Here is a 19,128-nt window from a genome sequence, read left to right as displayed (position 1 = left end):
GTAGAACTTGTTATTGTTATCGTAGGTGTATTAATTTAGTGGAGGTAGTGCTCAGTAGAACTTCGTATTGTCGTCATAGGTGTATTAATTTAGTGGAGGAAGTGCTCAGTAGAACTTGGTATTGTCATTATATATGTATTAATTTAGTGTGGGAAGTGTTCTGTAGAACATGGTATTGTTATCGCAGGTGTATTAATTTAGTGTGGGAAGTGGTCTGTAGAACTTTTTATGTCGTCAAAGCTGAATTAATTCAGTGGAGGAAGTGGTCTGTAGAACTTGGTATTGTTGTCATTGTTGTATTAATTTAGTGGAGGAAGTGCTCTGTAGAACTTAGTATTGTTATCGTAGGTGTATTAATTTAGTGGAGGAAGTGTTCTGTAGAACTTGGTATTGTTATCGTATGTGTATTAATTTAGTGGAGGAAATACTCTGTAGACCTTGGTTTTGTTGTCATAGGTATATTATAATTTAGTGGAGGTAGTGCTCAGTAGAACTTGGTATTGTTGTCAGGTGTATTAATTTAGTGGAGGAAGTGTTCTGTAGAACTTGGTATTGTCGTCATAGGTGTATTAATTTTGTGGGGAAATGCTCTGTTGGTATTGTCATCATAGGTGTGTTATAATTTAGTGGAGGAAGTGCTCTGTTGAATTTGGTATTGTCATCATAGGTGTATTAATTTAGTGGAGGAAGTACTCTGTAGAACTTGGTTTTGTTGTCATAGGTATATTATTATTTAGTGGAGGTAGTGCTCGGTAGAACTTGGTATTGTCATCATAGGTGTATTAATTTAGTGGAGGAAGTGCTCAGTAGAACTTGGTATTGTCATTATATGTGTATTAATTTAGTGTGGGAAGTGTTCCGTAAAACTTGGTATTGTTATCGTAGGTGTATTAATTTAGTGTGGGAAGTGGTCTGTAGAACTTGGTATGTCGTCAGAGCTGAATTAATTCAGTGGAGGAAGTGGTCTGTAGAACTTGATATTGTTGTCATTGTTGTATTAATTTAGTGTAGGAAGTGCTCTGTAGAACTTGGTATTGTTATCGTAGGTGTATTAATTTAGTGGAGGAAGTGTTCTGTAGAACTTGGTATTGTTATCGTAGGTGTATTAATTTAGTGGAGGAAATGCTCTGTAGAACTTGGTTTTGTTGTCATAGGTATATTATCATTTAGTGGAGGTATGCTCAGTAGAACTTGGTATTGTCATCATAGGTGTATTAATTTAGTGGGGAAATGCTCTGTAGAACTTGGTTTTGTTGTCATAGGTATATTATAATTTAGTGGAGGTAGTGCTCAGTAGAACTTGGTATTGTTGTCAGGTGTATTAATTTAGTGGAGGAAGTGTTCTGTAGAACTTGGTATTGTCATCATAGGTGTATTAATTTAGTGGAGGAAGTGCTCAGTAGAACTTGGTATTGTCATTATATGTGTATTAATTTAGTGTGGGAAGTGTTCTGTAGAACTTGGTATTGTTATTGTAGGTGTATTAATTTAGTGTGGGAAGTGGTCTGTAGAACTTGGTATGTCGTCAGAGCTGAATTAATTCAGTGGAGGAAGTGGTCTGTAGAACTTGATATTGTTGTCATTGTTGTATTAATTTAGTCTAGGAAGTACTCTGTAGAACTTGTTATTGTTATCGTAGGTGTATTAATTTAGTGGAGGTAGTGCTCAGTAGAACTTGGTATTGTTGTCATAGGTGTATTAATTTAGCGGAGGAAGTGTTCTGTAGAACTTGGTATTGTCATCATATGTGTATTAATTTAGTGGAGGAAGTGTTCTGTAGTCCCTCCCCTCCTCCTCAAATCAGTATGTCCCCCTTCAGGCCCTCCTCCTTTTACCAATCAGTACTTCCTACTTCAGCCCCTCCTCCTCCTGACAATCAGTACTTTCCCCTATATCCTTGCTCCTCCTGACAATCAGTACTTCCTACTTCAGCCCCTCCTCCTCCTGACAATCAGTACTAACCTCCTATAGTCCTTGCTCCTCCTGATAATCAATACTTTCCCCCTTCAGTCCTCCCTCCTGACAATCAGCACTTCCCCATTCATCTCCACCTCCTGATGGTCAGTACTTTTCATCTTCAGTTGGGATCATCCTGTTACAAAATTGATCATGCATTTATCACTATGTCATTATATGGATCTAATTACAGAACACATGCGTAAGAGTTTCTCAAGTGTACATTAACAAAGATGAGTGTTTTATCAAATGCATTGTTAGGCTTTGTAAGAGAAACCTGCAAAATGTTATGTTAATGTTGCTCTGTCTTAATGAAGATTTTAATTTCTTTTGAGTCTTAAAATTCTAATGCCAAAAGGTTGTTTCCAAAGTCTCCATTTCTCAGCTTGTGATTCTTTTAGCAGACATTGGACTATTTTCTGGAAGATATTTTTAGGTTTTTCTTGCAGTTATGTTATATAATATCGTAAATATGCCAGTCTCAGGGTTAGAAGCAGATCCCAGAAACCTCAAAAAACCTAAAATTTCAATTTGACCTTAGACACCTAAAAAAACTGACAGAAGCCTACATAAAAAACCCTAACAGTGTTCAAAAATAAGTACAGTTTTACCCCAAACCCAACAAAATAGCTTTCTTGCACAGTTTTTTGATAGACTAGCCTAGCAGTTTAGAAAGCATGTGAATTATGCAAATTGTCCAGTCATTTTATTCTATCATTTATTTGATACGCCCATAATGGCATATCTTTATCAGATCATCAACAATGTTAGCATTGCATTAATGTCCATCTTGTACAGTTCAAAGTCCGTAATGGCATATCTTTATCAGATCATCAACAATGTTAGCATTGCATTAATGTCCATCTTGTACAGTTCAAAGTCCGTAATGGCATATCTTTATCAGATCATCAACAATGTTAGCATTGCATTAATGTCCATCTTGTACAGTTCAAAGTCCGTTTGTTAGAATTAAGATTCTTTTACCAGAAATGTTTTAGGGATCTGAAAATGGCTAGTAATAGTAATACTAGTTTGCAACTAAGCTGGCTTGAACCTAAAAAATTTTTTAAACCTTGCAAAAGCCTAAAAACAGTACCCCTCGAACTTTAACATTTAACTTCTAACCCTGCAGTCCATCTTCTTGACAACACTGTTCTACCTGTTGGCATCCAGTGGTGATCAGTACAAACCAATAGACTGGTTTGCTAGCATGAGTCCCACTACTGGGGGTAACACATTTGGCCAGGCAGTGCAGGATGCGGTCGGGTAGGTACTTTTGTGTAGTCTGTCTGCATCTAGGTCTATTTATTTTACATGTCTCTCCCCTCCATCCACTATTTTTTGTACCTGTCTATCCATCAATCTGTTAATCAAGTCCTTAAAAATGTTAAGCACAATCCATCAGAAACATAGTGTCAGGAATAAGACAGCTGATGAGAAAACAGAGGTTCCCACAGTACCAGGAAAGTGGAAATAAGTCTAGACAAAGAACAGGTTCTTCCATGTGAGGGAATAGCTCTTTAATCATGCAGGTGTTGACGAAAGTCAGGGAAAAACATTAATTTTCAACCACTCTTTGATCAGAAATAAAAAATACATAATTATGGCATAACTGAACAGATAGGGAGTTAAATTTGAGTTCCTACTGGAAATTTTGGAGGTTGCAGAAATATTACCAAATATGTTGTTAATCTAATTGATGGCTGATTTGTGACATTGGTGGTAATACTTTGAAATTATGCAGTAGGGCCACCATTTTGAATTGTAAGCAAATATTGTTGTTGGTTTTCTTTTTTTCACATTTATTTGTACATTTATTTTACATTTTTTATTTTTTATTTATTATTTTTATTATTTTTATTTTATTTATTTTTTTACATTTATATTTACATTTATTTTTATATATGTTATTTTATTTTTTTATTTTATTTTTGGTATTTGTATTTTTAATTTTTTTAAATTTTACATCATTTATTACATTTATTTTTACATTTATTATAATTTGTACATCTTGTTATTAATTTACCTTTAATACATGCATAAGCCTGATCCATTCAAAATACATTAAATTTCAGGACCAGTAGATTGTGTTTAAGTGCTGAAAATCATTTAAAATGTTCCATAGGATGCTTTTCACATGAGATTGAGAAAGCCCTTCTGATTATTTTCAGAGGAGTGTTCATGGCTTCACTAAAGATGACAGCCTTCTATGGACTGTACACCTGGCTGACCCATACCATTTTTGGAGTAAACATTGTCTTCATCCCTTCAGGTGAGGGAGCTTCCTTTTATCTTATCTACAGCAAATGGTATCGGTAGGAAGACATATCAATATGTTTAAATTAAAGGCCAAGGAGATCAGAGGTCGTATTCACAGGGAGCGTTGGCAGAGATGCCCATTGTCTCAAATTTGGCATGAATGTCCTGAGTTGATGAGCATGTTCACGAATCACATCGCTGTATATAAAAATCAAAATTTTTCACACAACAAAAAATGAAAGAAAAAAAAAATTAGCAGAAGTTGGAGGTCTAATAAAACATGATACTTCTTTTAGTAAATTTTGTTCAGAACTACACATCTTGAACAAAGGTCTGTTCAGGTCATTTATACTCTTTGGTCAATAATCTTTATAGTCAACCATACTCAGCTGTAGGAATATTAAATACAAAGCACTGTATAATTTATTATTCATGATATGCTTGCCTTTCTTTACACATAATCAGAAATAATGCTGTTTGAAAGTACAATGTATAACTGCTAGATCATAGTGACCTACCTTTTTGTTGTAGCATTCTTTATTTTGTATCAGCTATGTCTTGTTACATGAAATTATAAAATCACACTTTGTTAATGAAATCCCTTAAAAGTAACATATTTATGATACATTTTTCTTAAAATTTTCAACGTTGTTTAATTTTATCCAACCAGCTGTGGCTGCCATATTTGCTGCAGTGCCATTTCTTGGAACATACCTGGCTGCTGTCCCTGCAGCACTGGAACTGTGGCTGGTTCAAGGGCAAGGTCTTCTAGCAGTACTGTTGATGCTTTGCCATCTCTTACCAACTTCTGTGGTGGATACTGCCATCTACAGTGAAATCAAGGGGTATATATACACACACATATATATATATATATATATATATATATATATATATATATATATATATATATATATATATAGTGCTAGTCAGTAAGGTAGTAGAATGAATTATCAAAATGATTTTTTTTCACCGCAGTCAATAGACATTGATAACATTATGACCAAAGAAAATAATCTACCATGTTGTTAATCATAGCTTATGTGGTAAGCATGGAAAACTGCGACAACCTGTGGAAGACTGCTAACTAATTTGAGTATAATTTTTTAAAGTCTTTTATTTTATTCTATTTTTGGAAATTTAAATATCTAATAATTTTTCATATAATTACAGCCTCATATCTGGGACAAGATACCAACATTAACAACAAAATATACCTTTAAAGAATGCATCCGTATTCTTTTCAAATCTTTGCTAGTGCCATTGTCAAAAAAAGCAAACCCTCCATATGTTTAGAGTATAATACTGCTAGGAATAAAAATAGAAATGTGGTGATCAGCTGCAGTTTAGTATCTTTGGGTCTTTGATTCCAAGCTGGCTGTGATGCAATAACAACATTGTGCCAACACCACATAGTAAAATTATTTTAATTATTTTAGTTTTTAGGCACCAGTTCAGCATTGCTTCACAATGATATTTTGTACATCATGTTCAAAATCTGTCAAAATTTCTTATGGAGCAAGCCTTTGCTCCTGTATAATTTCAAATTTGATGTTTCTGTACTGAAGATATTCTTTGAATATTCAGTTGATGAAAACATCTTACCAGAATGCATGATGCAATATAAAACATGTCAGTTAGTGCATCAGTACTTACAAGATGCAGAGTGAAAGTTTTTAAAAACCCATTTTACTTCAATACAGACTTGTATAAAGTTTTTGTAAACCCAGTCTTCTGCAGTGCATACTCATGTAACTAACACAAGCTTGTGATTATAAAAGTTACTGAGATCAAAACATGATTGTAATAATGGGACCCTGAGACTAATAATACTAACAGTGATAGATGTGGTCAGATATTTCATTGGGAAAGACAGCTTATCCAAGTTGGTATGACCATGGTAAAAAGCATTTGCCTAGCATGTTTTTCAACTTGTCCTGGGTATCCAGGCAGTGGATTTTTCTGAGTGCTTATACTGTTTTGTATTAACAGTAATACTGCCGATTTATCTCATTTGACCTGTTCCTTTATTACCATCATGATATTTCATCTCTTAAACAGTATAGTACACTGTGACATGACATTTATTATTCCAATCCTTAATATCGTTTGATTAAAAAAAATCTAAAACTTGCCATGTTATACTGTTACAGAACACAGTATGCCAGTTTTTAACATTATGTGATAAAAAGAATCCAACTTGTGAGGATACACTTTGATATAGCACTTTGTGTGACAGTCCTTTTTGTTATATTATAAATAAAATCTCAAATACTGATGATGATACACTGTGATATAGCACTTAATATTCCAGTTTTTAACATTATGTAATAAATATTCACAAATTTATGATGGCATTCTGTGACAGATAATAACAAAATTATTGACAAGTTACTTTCAGTTCAAAAGAAGTTTTTCACAATTTTACTTCTGCACAAGCTTTTACTGATCAATCCACTTTGTAGACAAAGCGAGAATAAGAAAAACTGATTAAAATCCATACTTCTATGTGTAAAAATCTTGAGTTATGTTTATGAGGTGAATGGTTTATTTTTCAGGGGCCACCCATATATGACAGGTCTGGCTATTGCAGGGGGCATGTACTGGATGGGGCTGGAAGGGGCCATTTTTGGCCCCATTATCTTGTGCTGCCTGGTGGTTTTGGTCAATGTGTATAGCTCCATGATCCAGCCTGACACCACTCCATCTGCACTCAAGTAAGTAAGGGTTTGCTATCAGACTTCAGAATTTACACTATTTCTCAAGTAAGGGCTGTTATCAGAGTTTGAAACTGACAATAGTACTCAGGGTTCCTGTTATCAGGGTTTGAAAATGACAATAGCACTTAAGTAAGGGACTGTTTTCAGAGTTTGATATTAATAATTTTTTTTTTATCAACACCCACGAAGATTAGTGTATGTGCACAGTTTATGAAATTTTACCAGAAATGCATCATGAACTTGTTAAATGCATTCAAATTGGGATACAACTTGTTAAATGCATTCAAATTGGAGATACAACTTGTTAAATGCATTCAAATTGGGATACAACTTGTTAAATGCATTCAAATTGGGATACAACTTTAATTTTAAGTATCTAGCCCAAAATAGTCTGAGGGTATTTTAACTTTTTCAACCATCCAATGTTTGATATTTCTTCATTTCTGTTAGGCTGGAAAGTCAGCATGCATCTTCTTTCAAAACCTGGAAATTCACCAAAGCGACATGTTTACGGCATAGGATAATTATATAGTGTCTAGTAAAATCATGTGACCTTGTATTCAGTTATATCTGCCTGAAATCAAGAAGTAGTTAGCATAGCTTCTCTTTCATGACAGTTAAATCATACTTACGTTTCATAAACTGACACATGAGCCAAACTTCCAGTGTTTACAGGCTAGGTATTATGCATTTTCTCACATTGTTTTGTCATGGTTTTCCTGGGTTCTTCCTCCACCAGATATACTGGCCACCATGTATAGCATATCATTTGCTAAAAGAAATGGCATTAAACCTATAAAAACAGTATCATTGATGTATCAGAAAAGTCATCTGCAAGGACATTCATTTCAGTGAGGGAGTTTCCTGAGCTCCTAGCCTGTTCAGTATAGTGGCAGACCTGCTGTACAAGGGCAGATGGTCCTTCTCAGTGGTGTTTGATCTTAGGTCATTTAGATCACCAGGTTATAACCAGAGTCAAACACTTCCTGCCTTGGCAAGACAGTGAGTGGCTAGCAGCTGGAATATATTTAGAAGGATCAAAGCTTGAAATCATAATCTGTAAAGACACTATTTTGTCTGGTTGAGAGGGATACACTTGTCACTGGACTTTGTGAAAGTCTTTAGCAAGTAGATGCTGCAAGAGAAGACTCTAAAAATGAAGTACTTTCTCCATGCCTTTCATCCATCAACCATTCAAGAGAGGTGAAGCTGCAGGACCACGTACATGTTCTCAAATGTTATCTGAGGTGCAGAGGGAAGGTCTGCCATGACCTTAAAATACACTTCCTAATGGTTAAGTCAGGAAGGCAAAACATAAGCCCACAAGTACTGGCCTCCTGGCTACAAGGAGTTATAAGACCTTAACTCATACAGTATCAGATACGACTCATGAAAAATCTGGGTCTCAGAATGCAAGTGAGTTCCATGAGCCTCACCTTTGAACTCTCAATGCAACACAGTGGAGTCATTTGACTAGCATGCTTAGTCTGCTATATACATGACTTTGCCTTGCAAAGGAAAGGTTTGTATCTTGTTTGATCACTTGTTTCTACCCATTCATGACAGTACAGCCTCATTTCTGGGCATGACCTTGCAACTTTCACCAGATTTACCCAGGAAACCTTCGCACATAAGGCAATAGCTAGTGCAGGATCCCACAGGGATTGCTCTCACACATGTATCAGTGCTCTCACATATGTGTCAGTGCATAATCTGCAGTGTTGTAAAGGATCCCACAGGGATTGCTCTCACACATGTATCAATGCATAGTCTGCAGTGCTGTTATGAGAAGTTCTTCCTTTCAGTAGAGCAGTCCTCATGCTCATACGGGGTAGGATAGGTTGAGGTTGGATCTTTCATTTCCTCACCCTTTAGCTAATCCTCAAATGTTAATGCAGTTGGGTAATGTATTTGATGGCGGAAGGAAATTTGTACATAAATTATGTTTCTCTGAAAGTATATACCTGATTACTGTCAATCCCCCATCTTTCCCAGCAAATGAGAGCGTCCTGGTTTAGCTTTTTTCTAGCTTAAACTAATAAATATCCAGGATATGGGTGACCCCATAGCTAGGACAATTAGAGTAACTTGCCTCTGTGTCTGATATAATCACAAAGACATTTTTCACCTTTCAGAAAATGCTTGATGTTGAGGTAGTAGCGAGTAATTTCCTTATGTGAATACAGTTGGATAGGTATTTTGGGAGACTTTTATTTTCAGATTATTAGGATTTGATATAAGGTTGCATTTTTTTCCTCATCCCTGGGTAAAGTGGCTACTCTGTGCCACTACCATGTGGTTTTCTTGCCCACTTAACTGTCCAAATATCAAACATGGGGTGTATACGGTCAGACGAAAATCAATCTAAGGCAAAAATCACACTTTTAATAAGATAGGTTGCAAAATAGTAGTTTTCTTTATTTACTGCTATATAACATAGAAATCCAGACTTTGTTCAATGTATTAAAAATTGAATAAAAATAGAAGAAAATGATGATTTTAAAAAAAATATGCAAAATCAGCTTGTATTTCTGAAGCAGTAAATGATTGTGTGTATGTGTGATTTAGATTTTTAACATGGCGTTAAAAAAAATTCAGTCATATCACTACAGTGTCTGCAGTGTGACAGTTGATAGTGATGTCTAGTACTGGGGCATCATGCTGCAGACATGTAGCTGTTGCTTTGACAGACCATGTGTCTTAAGAGACAGAATTCTTAATGCATGCATTTACTGATGATACGTTGCTATGACTGGTCAGGAGAGACCACCTGTTTTGAGAGATATGATGTTTTGGAAAAAAATGTGTGGTCTTTCAAGACAGGTTTTATTGTTGCTTGTGTTTTTATTGTTATTATTGTACTATTCAGTTATTATTATTATTATTATTATTTCTTCTGTTTATGTGCAAGTGTCATTTGGACACTGCTCAACTACCTTTCCTGTATTGGTGAGTTATGTTCCTTTAGTAGTTTTTTTTAAATATTTGCCTTAATTTATGAATATTTTCAAATAAGAAAATTAAATGATAAGAAAGTTTAACTTCATACTAATTGACTGATATTGTAGAACACTAGTAAATAACAGGTAAATGTTTATTCAATAGTTATTTTTAATTTCAATTTCAGTCGATCTCAGAGTATGAATGTCTAAATCGGAATGGAGGACTGCATTGCAGACGAAGAAAACTCTGAAACGTTTTTTTGCTGTTTCTGTGTCAAGTAGTCGATGACTTTTGTCACTGTGTTCATAGAAGCAATTATAACGATCTTAACTGCTTATTGATAATGCCAAATTTATTTTAATATTTATCAAGCACCAGCATGTTCTGAATATACAAGTGTAAGAAATGCAAACCTACAAAGCTTACAGAAACTGGGAGACATAATATTTTTAGCACCACCACATTCTGAAATAGAACTACTTTCAAAGTAGGAAATCTACAAGACTTGGGAAAACTATAGGGTATTATATTAGTATGATATGTATAACCTATTTATAAAGTGTAACAAATTTAATACCTAAACCACTTAGTACTGCAAAACTCATTCCTAGGAAGGATGAAATATACACATATTTCTGGCCCACATAAGTCATTATTTACTCAGTCCCCATTATTACTTCTATTTGAGAAATGTTGGTTCCCTGTCTCATGACTTTTTCAGTGAGAGACCTTTATGTTATTAGCAAGGCATGCTCATTTTATTTTGTCATGCACTATGCAGCATGAGTGTCAAAAATGTGTTAATGAATTCCATGCGCTATATATTACTCACAACATGAATGGCCCTCATGATTGACAGCCAGTGCTGCCCAGTAAATCCAACTCATGTAATGACAAATTATTCACAGGACATCTTTTCTCATGCCAACCTTTATCAGTTTTGGGGTCCACAGACTTGAGACCACAAACATATGATACAAGATGACATTTAGTTACTACCATGTTTTCATGTGCTGAAGATTATGGTTACAGATAAAAGAATTATATACGATGCTTAGCAAATACAGAATTTCTTCACTACTTGTGGACTAAAGTATGAAATTATTGCAGACTCTTTGTGGTCAAATGATCGTAGTCGTAGTATTAGTTTAAAACTGCTTCTCTGGTTTTCTGTGCTTTCAGTATGTTTTTTTTTTTCATTGGTTTTGATTTGCATTTCGATCGGATATGTTCATCTTCAATGGAAAAACAGTGATAAAAATGAATTTCTTGTTTTGATTTTGTTTTAATCATACATGATATTCTTTTCTTTCTTCTTTTGCATTTGTAATATCTGATAATCAGGGCCCCAGGTGTCCGAGTGGTCTAAAGCACATTCCTTTACTTATCTCTATCATCTCACCTCTATCCACATGGGTTTTAGTCTCGGGCTCAACCTATGTGGGTATGTGAGAAAGCTGCAAGTAACTTCCTGTGGGTTGGTGATTCTTACCAGGATTTTCCCAGGTTTTTCCTCCACCAGTTATACTGGGCGCCATATATAGCCTATCTTGTGCTGAGAAATGGCGTTAGATCAAAAACAAACCAATCAACTTTCTGATAACCTCCAAGCCATGTAACCACGGAGTGGAGCTTGTTCGATTTGTTCACATCTACATGTAGATACAGATTACAATATTAGTAAGCATGCATTATGATTAAAATCATGATGTTAATGCATAGCTCAAGCCTTCCTGCCCAAAGAGACCAGGGTACTTATCTACACAGTGGCTGAGTTATACACAAGTCTGATATAAAAACATAGCACAGATCCACTATTAACTTAAATGAGATTACTGTATGAGCAGATGAATGGAAAACTATTCATGTTACAAGCTGATTTCAACGCAGATCCACTATTCGCTTTAATGAGACTATTGTATGTGCAGATGAAAGAAAAACTATTCATGTTACAAGCTGATTTCAGCACAGATCCACTATTCACTTAAATGAGACTATTGTATGAGCAGATGAAAGGAAAACTATTCATGTTACAAGCTGATTCCAGCACAGGTATTTTAGACATGCATTTGGACATTGTTTGGACATTGTTTTCTGTATTGATTCCACTTCTTGCTTCAAAATCTAAAGTCTATTCACAGGTCCAGTGACTGTGATCATCATAGCTGATGCAAAATTCCCAGCCTCACAGAGTTACAGGGATAATTTAATAGTAACATAAATTTCCCTGGATTGTTGATATGTAGGGATATTTTTTAGGAATATCAGAATTTTACTTTCATGTAGATTTACAGGGATATAGTTTAGTAGTACCAGAAAAATATTTTCCCTGCCGTGTAGGTTACACAGACATTTTAGTAGCACAAGAAATTTCCAGCCTTGTAGGTATAGACAGACATTTTAGTAGCACAAGAAATGTCCAGCCTTGTAGGTTTACAGACATTTTTAGTAGCATCAGAAATTCCCTGCCTTGTAGGTTACATGGATATTTTAGTAGCAGCAGAAATTACCAGATTTGTAGATTTACATGGACATTTTAGTAACATCAGAAATTCCCAGCTTTGTAGGTTACATGGACATTTTAGTAACATCAGAAATTCCCAGCTTTGTAGGTTACATGGACATTTTAGTAACATCAGAAATTCCCAGCTTTGTAGGTTACATGGACATTTTAGTAACATCAGAAATTCCCAGCTTTGTAGGTTACATGGACATTTTAGCTGTACCAGTTGATGCATATTGATAAGAGATACCTCGATTGCTGATAGACTTGGTCCTGATAAGAAGTTCAGCTTACCATGTGCTTTCATACCTATTGATATTTTGTGCTATTGTGTACCCTACAATGTGATATACTTTTCCTTATTTCTATACGTTATGCTTTTATCATTGTATTTATTTTTCCCATTTTTCAGACTTGATGTTTGTTTTATGTTGTACATTTGGAAAATAATTTGCAAACACTGTAAACTGTAAATGTGTAGTCTTGATACTTGAACATGTATAATGATATTACAAACTCAAGTATATATATATATATATATATATATATATATATATATATATATATATATATATATATATATATATATATATATCCATGTCTTGAGTACTTGAATAACCAGGTTCCAACATACATATTTTGTGTTAAGTTTATTTCTCCTCTTTGTTGGTATATTGACTAAGAAAATGCTAGCATTTTGTTATTTTTTCAAGGAAACAAATTTCACACCCAGTTTGCTGTTTTGCTTACCCAGGATCACAGGAAGACTGGATCTCAGTAAACCAGTATTATTGAAAGACTGGATCACAGTTATCCAGAATTGTTGGATAACTGAATCACAGTTACCTAAGATGACTGAATAACTGGAAGACTGGATCACAGTAAACCAGTATTAATGAAAGACTGGATCAAAGTTAGCCAGAATTGTTGGATAACTGAATCACAGTTACCTAAGATCACTGAATAACTAGAAGACTGGATCATAGTAAACCAGTATTAATGGAAGACTGGATCACAGTTATGCAGAATTGTTGGATAACTGAATCACAGTTACCTAAGATGACTGAATAATTGGAAGACTGGATCACAATGCCAGTACCACTGGTAGACTGGATAATTCATTGTCCAGATGAATGGTACTAGTATAAATGACAAAATGGCAGGTTCAGGTACAGTTATCTAGTGGAGGTAAATTAAGGAGAAGCTCTTTGACGATAGAGAAATTCAGACTTTGTTAACATATTTATGTTTAGGAGATGATTCCTTATGGTAGATAAGTGGAATGTCTGGGCCTCCATCACATTACCCAATATTTTCAGTTAGACATAATGCTTGAAATTAACAAAAGCATTCTTTTGATTGGTCTGAATAGTTTTAAGTAAGATTTCAAATCGAACAAAGTTTTATGACAAACAGAACAGATGATGGAGTATGGATTATCACTGCTTTAAACCTTTAAACATTTATAGAAAGAATCACAAAATGTGTTTAATTTTTTTAAAATCAGTTCATGAAGGCTGCTTATTTTGTGCAGGGGTAAAGTCATTGCTGCAATACTTGGCAAGTACTAATTTTGAGTAGCAACTAAATGAAGTACAGATGTTATATTGTTCTATTTTAAAATTATGGTTATGTGGTTTTATTATGTTGTCTTATTTTTTTTTTGTTATATAAAATTGTTATGTGGTTATATGCAGTTGTTCCAATTTGAAATATTTGTTTAGAGGTTATATTTTTTGCAACTTAAAACTTTTGCCTTTCAAACTGCACATAATTGTACATTCTTGGCTGGTGTGTGTCATGGAAAATAAAGACACCATAAAACTATCTCAGCAATATTATCATAGAAATATATTAAATTCATTATACTTTATATGCTATTTTTACATTTATATTTTCTGCTCTCTATGAAATATTATAAATCGAATGTATTTTGCATAATCTAATCTAAGTACTTGCATCTCAATAAGCAAGTGATGCTTTTGTTATGAATATTAATCCTGTACATCATTCATTCTTAGAAGTACTGTAATACTCTATATACTTACCTATAAATCAAGTCCAAAATGCAAACAGCATAGACCCTGATATACCATTGCATAATATAGGGGCACTGAGTGGCAGAGTGGTCTAAAGTGCTCTCTGTTACGGATCCCTACCATCTCACCTCTGTGTGGGTTCGAGTCTCGGATTCGGCTAATGTGGGTATGTGAGAATGCTTGCCAGTAGCGTCTCGTGGGTCAGTCGTTCTTTCCGGCGTTTTCCCGGGTTCTTCCTCCACCATTAATACTGGCCGCCATGTATATAGTCTATCATGTGCTGAAAAATGGCGTTAAACCCTACAACAGCTACAACAGCAACCATCGCAGAATGTGTCAGCAGATCAGGGTCTTTGTTGTTCTACTGAATACTACTAAGAAACTGCATAGACCTAGATTTGCTGGCACATTTTGTGATAGCAGGTACGGGTCTGTGCAGTTTGCAGATGGACTTGACTCACAAGTAAGTATATATGGTAAATGTGAGTTCAAATTTTGATGTTACGTGTCCGTGTATCACACTTTTCAGACAAGTGTTCTTGTAAGATAAATTCAAGTAATATGAGACACATCTAAGCTATCTAGTCAGTTTGTATTGTCACATAATCTCCTGTCTTGTTGAGGTATATCATCTTGAAAATAATTCCGTTGCAAAGATTGATGTTTAGTGCTTTTAGATTCTAATTTTGTTCAGTGTATTAGGATCTGTAATTGTACAGTATTTCCATAAAGAAGGAAATATACCAGTTTTTTGGCTTCCATGCCTTGTTTGAAAATGTTAGATCTGTAAATGATTAAATGCTGGATTCATGTGTGTATGTTCCTTGTTCAGTAAAATAATACAATTATATTTTTAGTTATATTTAGTTGTATACTGTGAATAAGAAATTGCAAAGGTATGTCCAGAGTAACAAAACAAAAAGGCAAAATATCTATGAATATATTCAACTTGTATAATTGTTTCTTTGGAAGTATTGTTAATGAACATTTTTCTTGAAGGTATGTTACACTGATCTTATTCAGTGCCCATGTATACATCATTGGTTACTCAGTCCACCTTGCCTACTGTGGCATACACTAATGTTTTTTAATACTTTTTCTTCATTTGCTAACTCTGGCAAACACAGCTTTTTAAATATTCTGTTAATTTCTGGTACGTTCTTAAGAATTGTTTCTGCCTTATAGTGTAACTGTGGAGTTAAGTATTTTGGTGTTTAACCGTTGATGTTCAATTTTGCATACTTTGATCTTGTAACTGTTAATGTATAAAATCCACCATTTGTTATCTCCCTTTGTCAGGTTGATAATACAGCAAGCTTGATTTTGTTTACATATCAACAGCTGTTAATCAGTAATTATTCTTCAGTGATTACAGTGGAGCAGTGTCAAATTGATAGGCTGATTGATAGTTATTACACAGAAACCTTTGTTTTAATATGCTATATGTCTAATTCTTCACTGACTAAACTTTGAACCCTAGAAAATTCTTTAATATCACATGTACAAATATATATTTGCTATAACTTCTTTTTTCGCCTGATAATGTTTTCACTTGTGTTTGCTCTTGAAGTATGTAGGAGTTTTCAAGCAAATTATAAATTTGGAAGTAATTCATTTGTTAACGATAGGGCAGAGATTATATGTCAGTAATCTTGAGATAATACCAAAATAGAATACTCATTGCTTCAGTGTTATTCACTTAAACAGCTGTACATTTTAAACTTTTGCTTCATTTAGTAACTTCACTCCATTATCACTAATTAACATACTGGATATGAGGAAAATGTTTTTTTCCCATAATTAGCATAACTATTTAAGATCAGAATTTTTGGGGGCCATGAGTGGTCTAAAGCACTCTCTGTTATGGATCACTGCCATCTCACACCTCTGTCTGTGTGGGATTGAGTCTCAGATTCGGCCAATGTGGGTATGTGAGAAAGCTTGCCAGTAGCTTCTCGAGGGTTGGTGGTTTTTTCCGGGAATTTCCCGGGTTCTTCCTCCACCAATAATACTGGCCACCATGTATAGCCTATCGTGTGCTGAAAAATGGCATTAAACCCTACAACAACAACAACATCAGCATTTTTGTCTTGGAAAGAAGTCACAATTATTGACAAAATATTTATAAGCAAGATGTGCAGACTGAATGAAAATTAAACATAATGTATGTACAAAAATATGCATTTTTACGTGTTATGTACAAACATATGCATTTTTACATGTTATGTAGCCCAGAGGAAATAGATACCCCACACATTTAGACAAAGTCTTGTCTAGTTACAAAACAGTACTTGCAGATATGTATTTAAGTACACATTAACACCTATCTGGATATCAGATTGTGTAATTGATCATTGGACTGTTTGTTATTTGATGGCTGGTTGACATACACCTCACTCAACAAGCAAGGTTAGTTTTTAGCATTGTGATAAATTATCTCCCTTATTGATTCACGTGTAGGTAAAAATGCTAAGCAAACAGCTTGTGTCTATCCATTCTATAAAACTCTGATTTGCATGTAAAATTTCAGTAGATAACATAATTTTATCAGATATTGAGGTATTGAATAATTTGACATTTCTTTCTGTGATTGTTAAATACAATACCAAAATTTGTATATTTCTTCAATATGATTTCATTTATGGGCATTTTCTCAAAGAATAGTTAACTTGTAACAAATTGAGTTCATGTGAAGTTTTTATTCTACATATGTTCCAAATTTGATTAGAAAAGATGACCAATTTTTAGTTAAATTTTGGTAACTGTTGTCATATGGGAGTTGCTTATCCTGTATTCATAATTATGAAAGTAGTATGTGGTTTTTTTGTGTCTGTTTCCATGCTTTTCTGTTCTAGGAAAAGGATTTTTCTTAATGCTTTTTGCTTATTTTATAACCATTATATTCATATCAGGAATGTTTGATGCAAAAATTGATATCTGTTTAATTTATTGATGCATTCTATTTATTTTGTTACTTTGTTTACAAGAATTTGGTTTTGCTTTTAGCTTTACACGTCTGATTTTTATGAATAAACTTAAATTTTACCAAAAATAGTTCCATAATTGAAATTTTCTTTTTTTTACCTCTTATGGTCATAGAATAAATGAGCTCATACCATCATCTGTTGTCTTTCAGCTGTCATCCTATGTCTTGTATGTGTATCCATTAGCAAAGGTTTTTACAGTATGACCTGTTTATCTCTACATCCTTGGGCAGATTCGGCCAATGTGGGTATGTGAGAAAGCTTGCCAGTAGTTTCTTGTGGGTCGGTGGTTCTTTCCGGGGTTTTTCCTGGGTTCTTCCTACAGCATTAATACTTGCCGCCATGTATAGCCTATCATGTGCTGAAAAATGACATTAAACCCTTCAACAACAACAACTACATCCTTGGGTCAGAGGTAATACTGTTGACATAAGTGGCTGCCAAATTTGGGGGGGTACTAAAAGAAAATAATACAAATTTCAAGAGGTCATCAGTGCGTAGGATTTACACTTTGAGAAAATAAACAATGGAAATTTTCATTAAATGAAGACAAAAATACAAAACCAGTTTGAAATACATTTGTATACTGAAAACTTACATTTGTGTTACCTTTGTGTTGTAAATTCCATAATGCATGAAATGAAGTACATGCACATAAGAAATCCATGAATTGGGACATACTAAATGTGTCACTAAACAATTAACTATGATATGCACTGGCACCAGCAACGTGTGCCTGTTTATTTGTTACAGTATGGACATGTTACATGTAATTAAATTGGCCTCAATTTTGGGCTGCCTGACACAACAAACGCAAACATCCAAATGAGGGTACCAAGGGAAAGAAGTTGATCATTGGGAAATGAAAACCTGTCACCAAGTTTTCAATCAAGTAAAACTTATACTTTGTAAAACACTTAAATTCCAGAATACACAGAGTAATGCATATAATTCAAATTATCTATAGCATAATCAGTACATCATATTAAAATGGAATTTAATTAAATTCAACTTCGTTAAGCAAGACAGGCGGGGATGGGGACCTTCTGCTTTGCTATGGGGAGCGCTTTTGCCTTCAAGTCTTCCTTTTTATTTAACTCCTCTGCGTTCAGCCATACTGACAGTATTTTATTTACATAAAAAATTTTCGCACATTTTTGCAAGTTGCCCCACTTTCAATTTCCTTAATGGCCAGATAGTTAGTTTCTAGAGATCATTAATTTATATTTTATCCCGCCATTGGTAGCCATCATAAGCATAAATAAAGTTACTTTTTCCCACTTGCATGACAATAAATTTGTTCCTATAACTGGTAACTTTGGAGAAAGCAATAATTTGTCAGATTTCATTACTTTATACAAGTTTAGTGCTGACATTTTTTGATGAAAGGTGCATTCTTGTCATAAAAGATTGTAGCTGGCTCGTTTGGATCAAGGGTACACGCGCTATTGAAATCGGTATGAAACCAACTTCTGAAGAGCAAGAAGATCGTTAATGTAAAATCAGCTTTAAAGCCTGACGGTAACATCAAATAATTGTACAGCAAAGTATGAGTGAGATATGGCAAGCTTGTCGACATAATACTAAAACAAAGAATTTGTTCAAGTTGGGACTGACTGCTTCTGTTGACATGTACAGTTACTTTTTTCTCCGCATCACCATAAGTATAATAAATTTGGTAGTAATAGGGGACATTGTGACGCAGGCCTGGCACTAGGATGTGC

General features: G+C 34.4%; 1 protein-coding gene across 2 annotated transcripts in view; it reads left to right on the top strand.

The window, feature by feature from the left end:
- Window positions 1–17,474, top strand: part of LOC149791360 (transmembrane protein 245-like) — a 71,073-nt gene extending 53,599 nt beyond the window's left edge. For both annotated transcript variants that reach the window (XM_089969903.1, XM_089969904.1), the window contains 5 exons: window positions 3,089–3,222; window positions 4,128–4,228; window positions 4,886–5,060; window positions 6,774–6,932; window positions 10,063–17,474. In XM_089969903.1, coding sequence (XP_089826029.1) covers window positions 3,089–3,222; window positions 4,128–4,228; window positions 4,886–5,060; window positions 6,774–6,932; window positions 10,063–10,087 — 594 coding nt within the window. In that variant the 3' untranslated portion in view covers window positions 10,088–17,474. The remainder of the gene's footprint in view (window positions 1–3,088; window positions 3,223–4,127; window positions 4,229–4,885; window positions 5,061–6,773; window positions 6,933–10,062) is intronic.
- The last annotated feature ends 1,654 nt before the right edge of the window (window positions 17,475–19,128 follow it).

This window comes from Sinohyriopsis cumingii, chromosome 9 (genome assembly GCF_028554795.1).
Source record: "Sinohyriopsis cumingii isolate HCF-2022 chromosome 9, ASM2855479v2, whole genome shotgun sequence".
Lineage (NCBI taxonomy): Eukaryota > Metazoa > Mollusca > Bivalvia > Unionida > Unionidae > Sinohyriopsis > Sinohyriopsis cumingii.
This window is presented reverse-complemented; position numbering and strand designations above follow the sequence as displayed.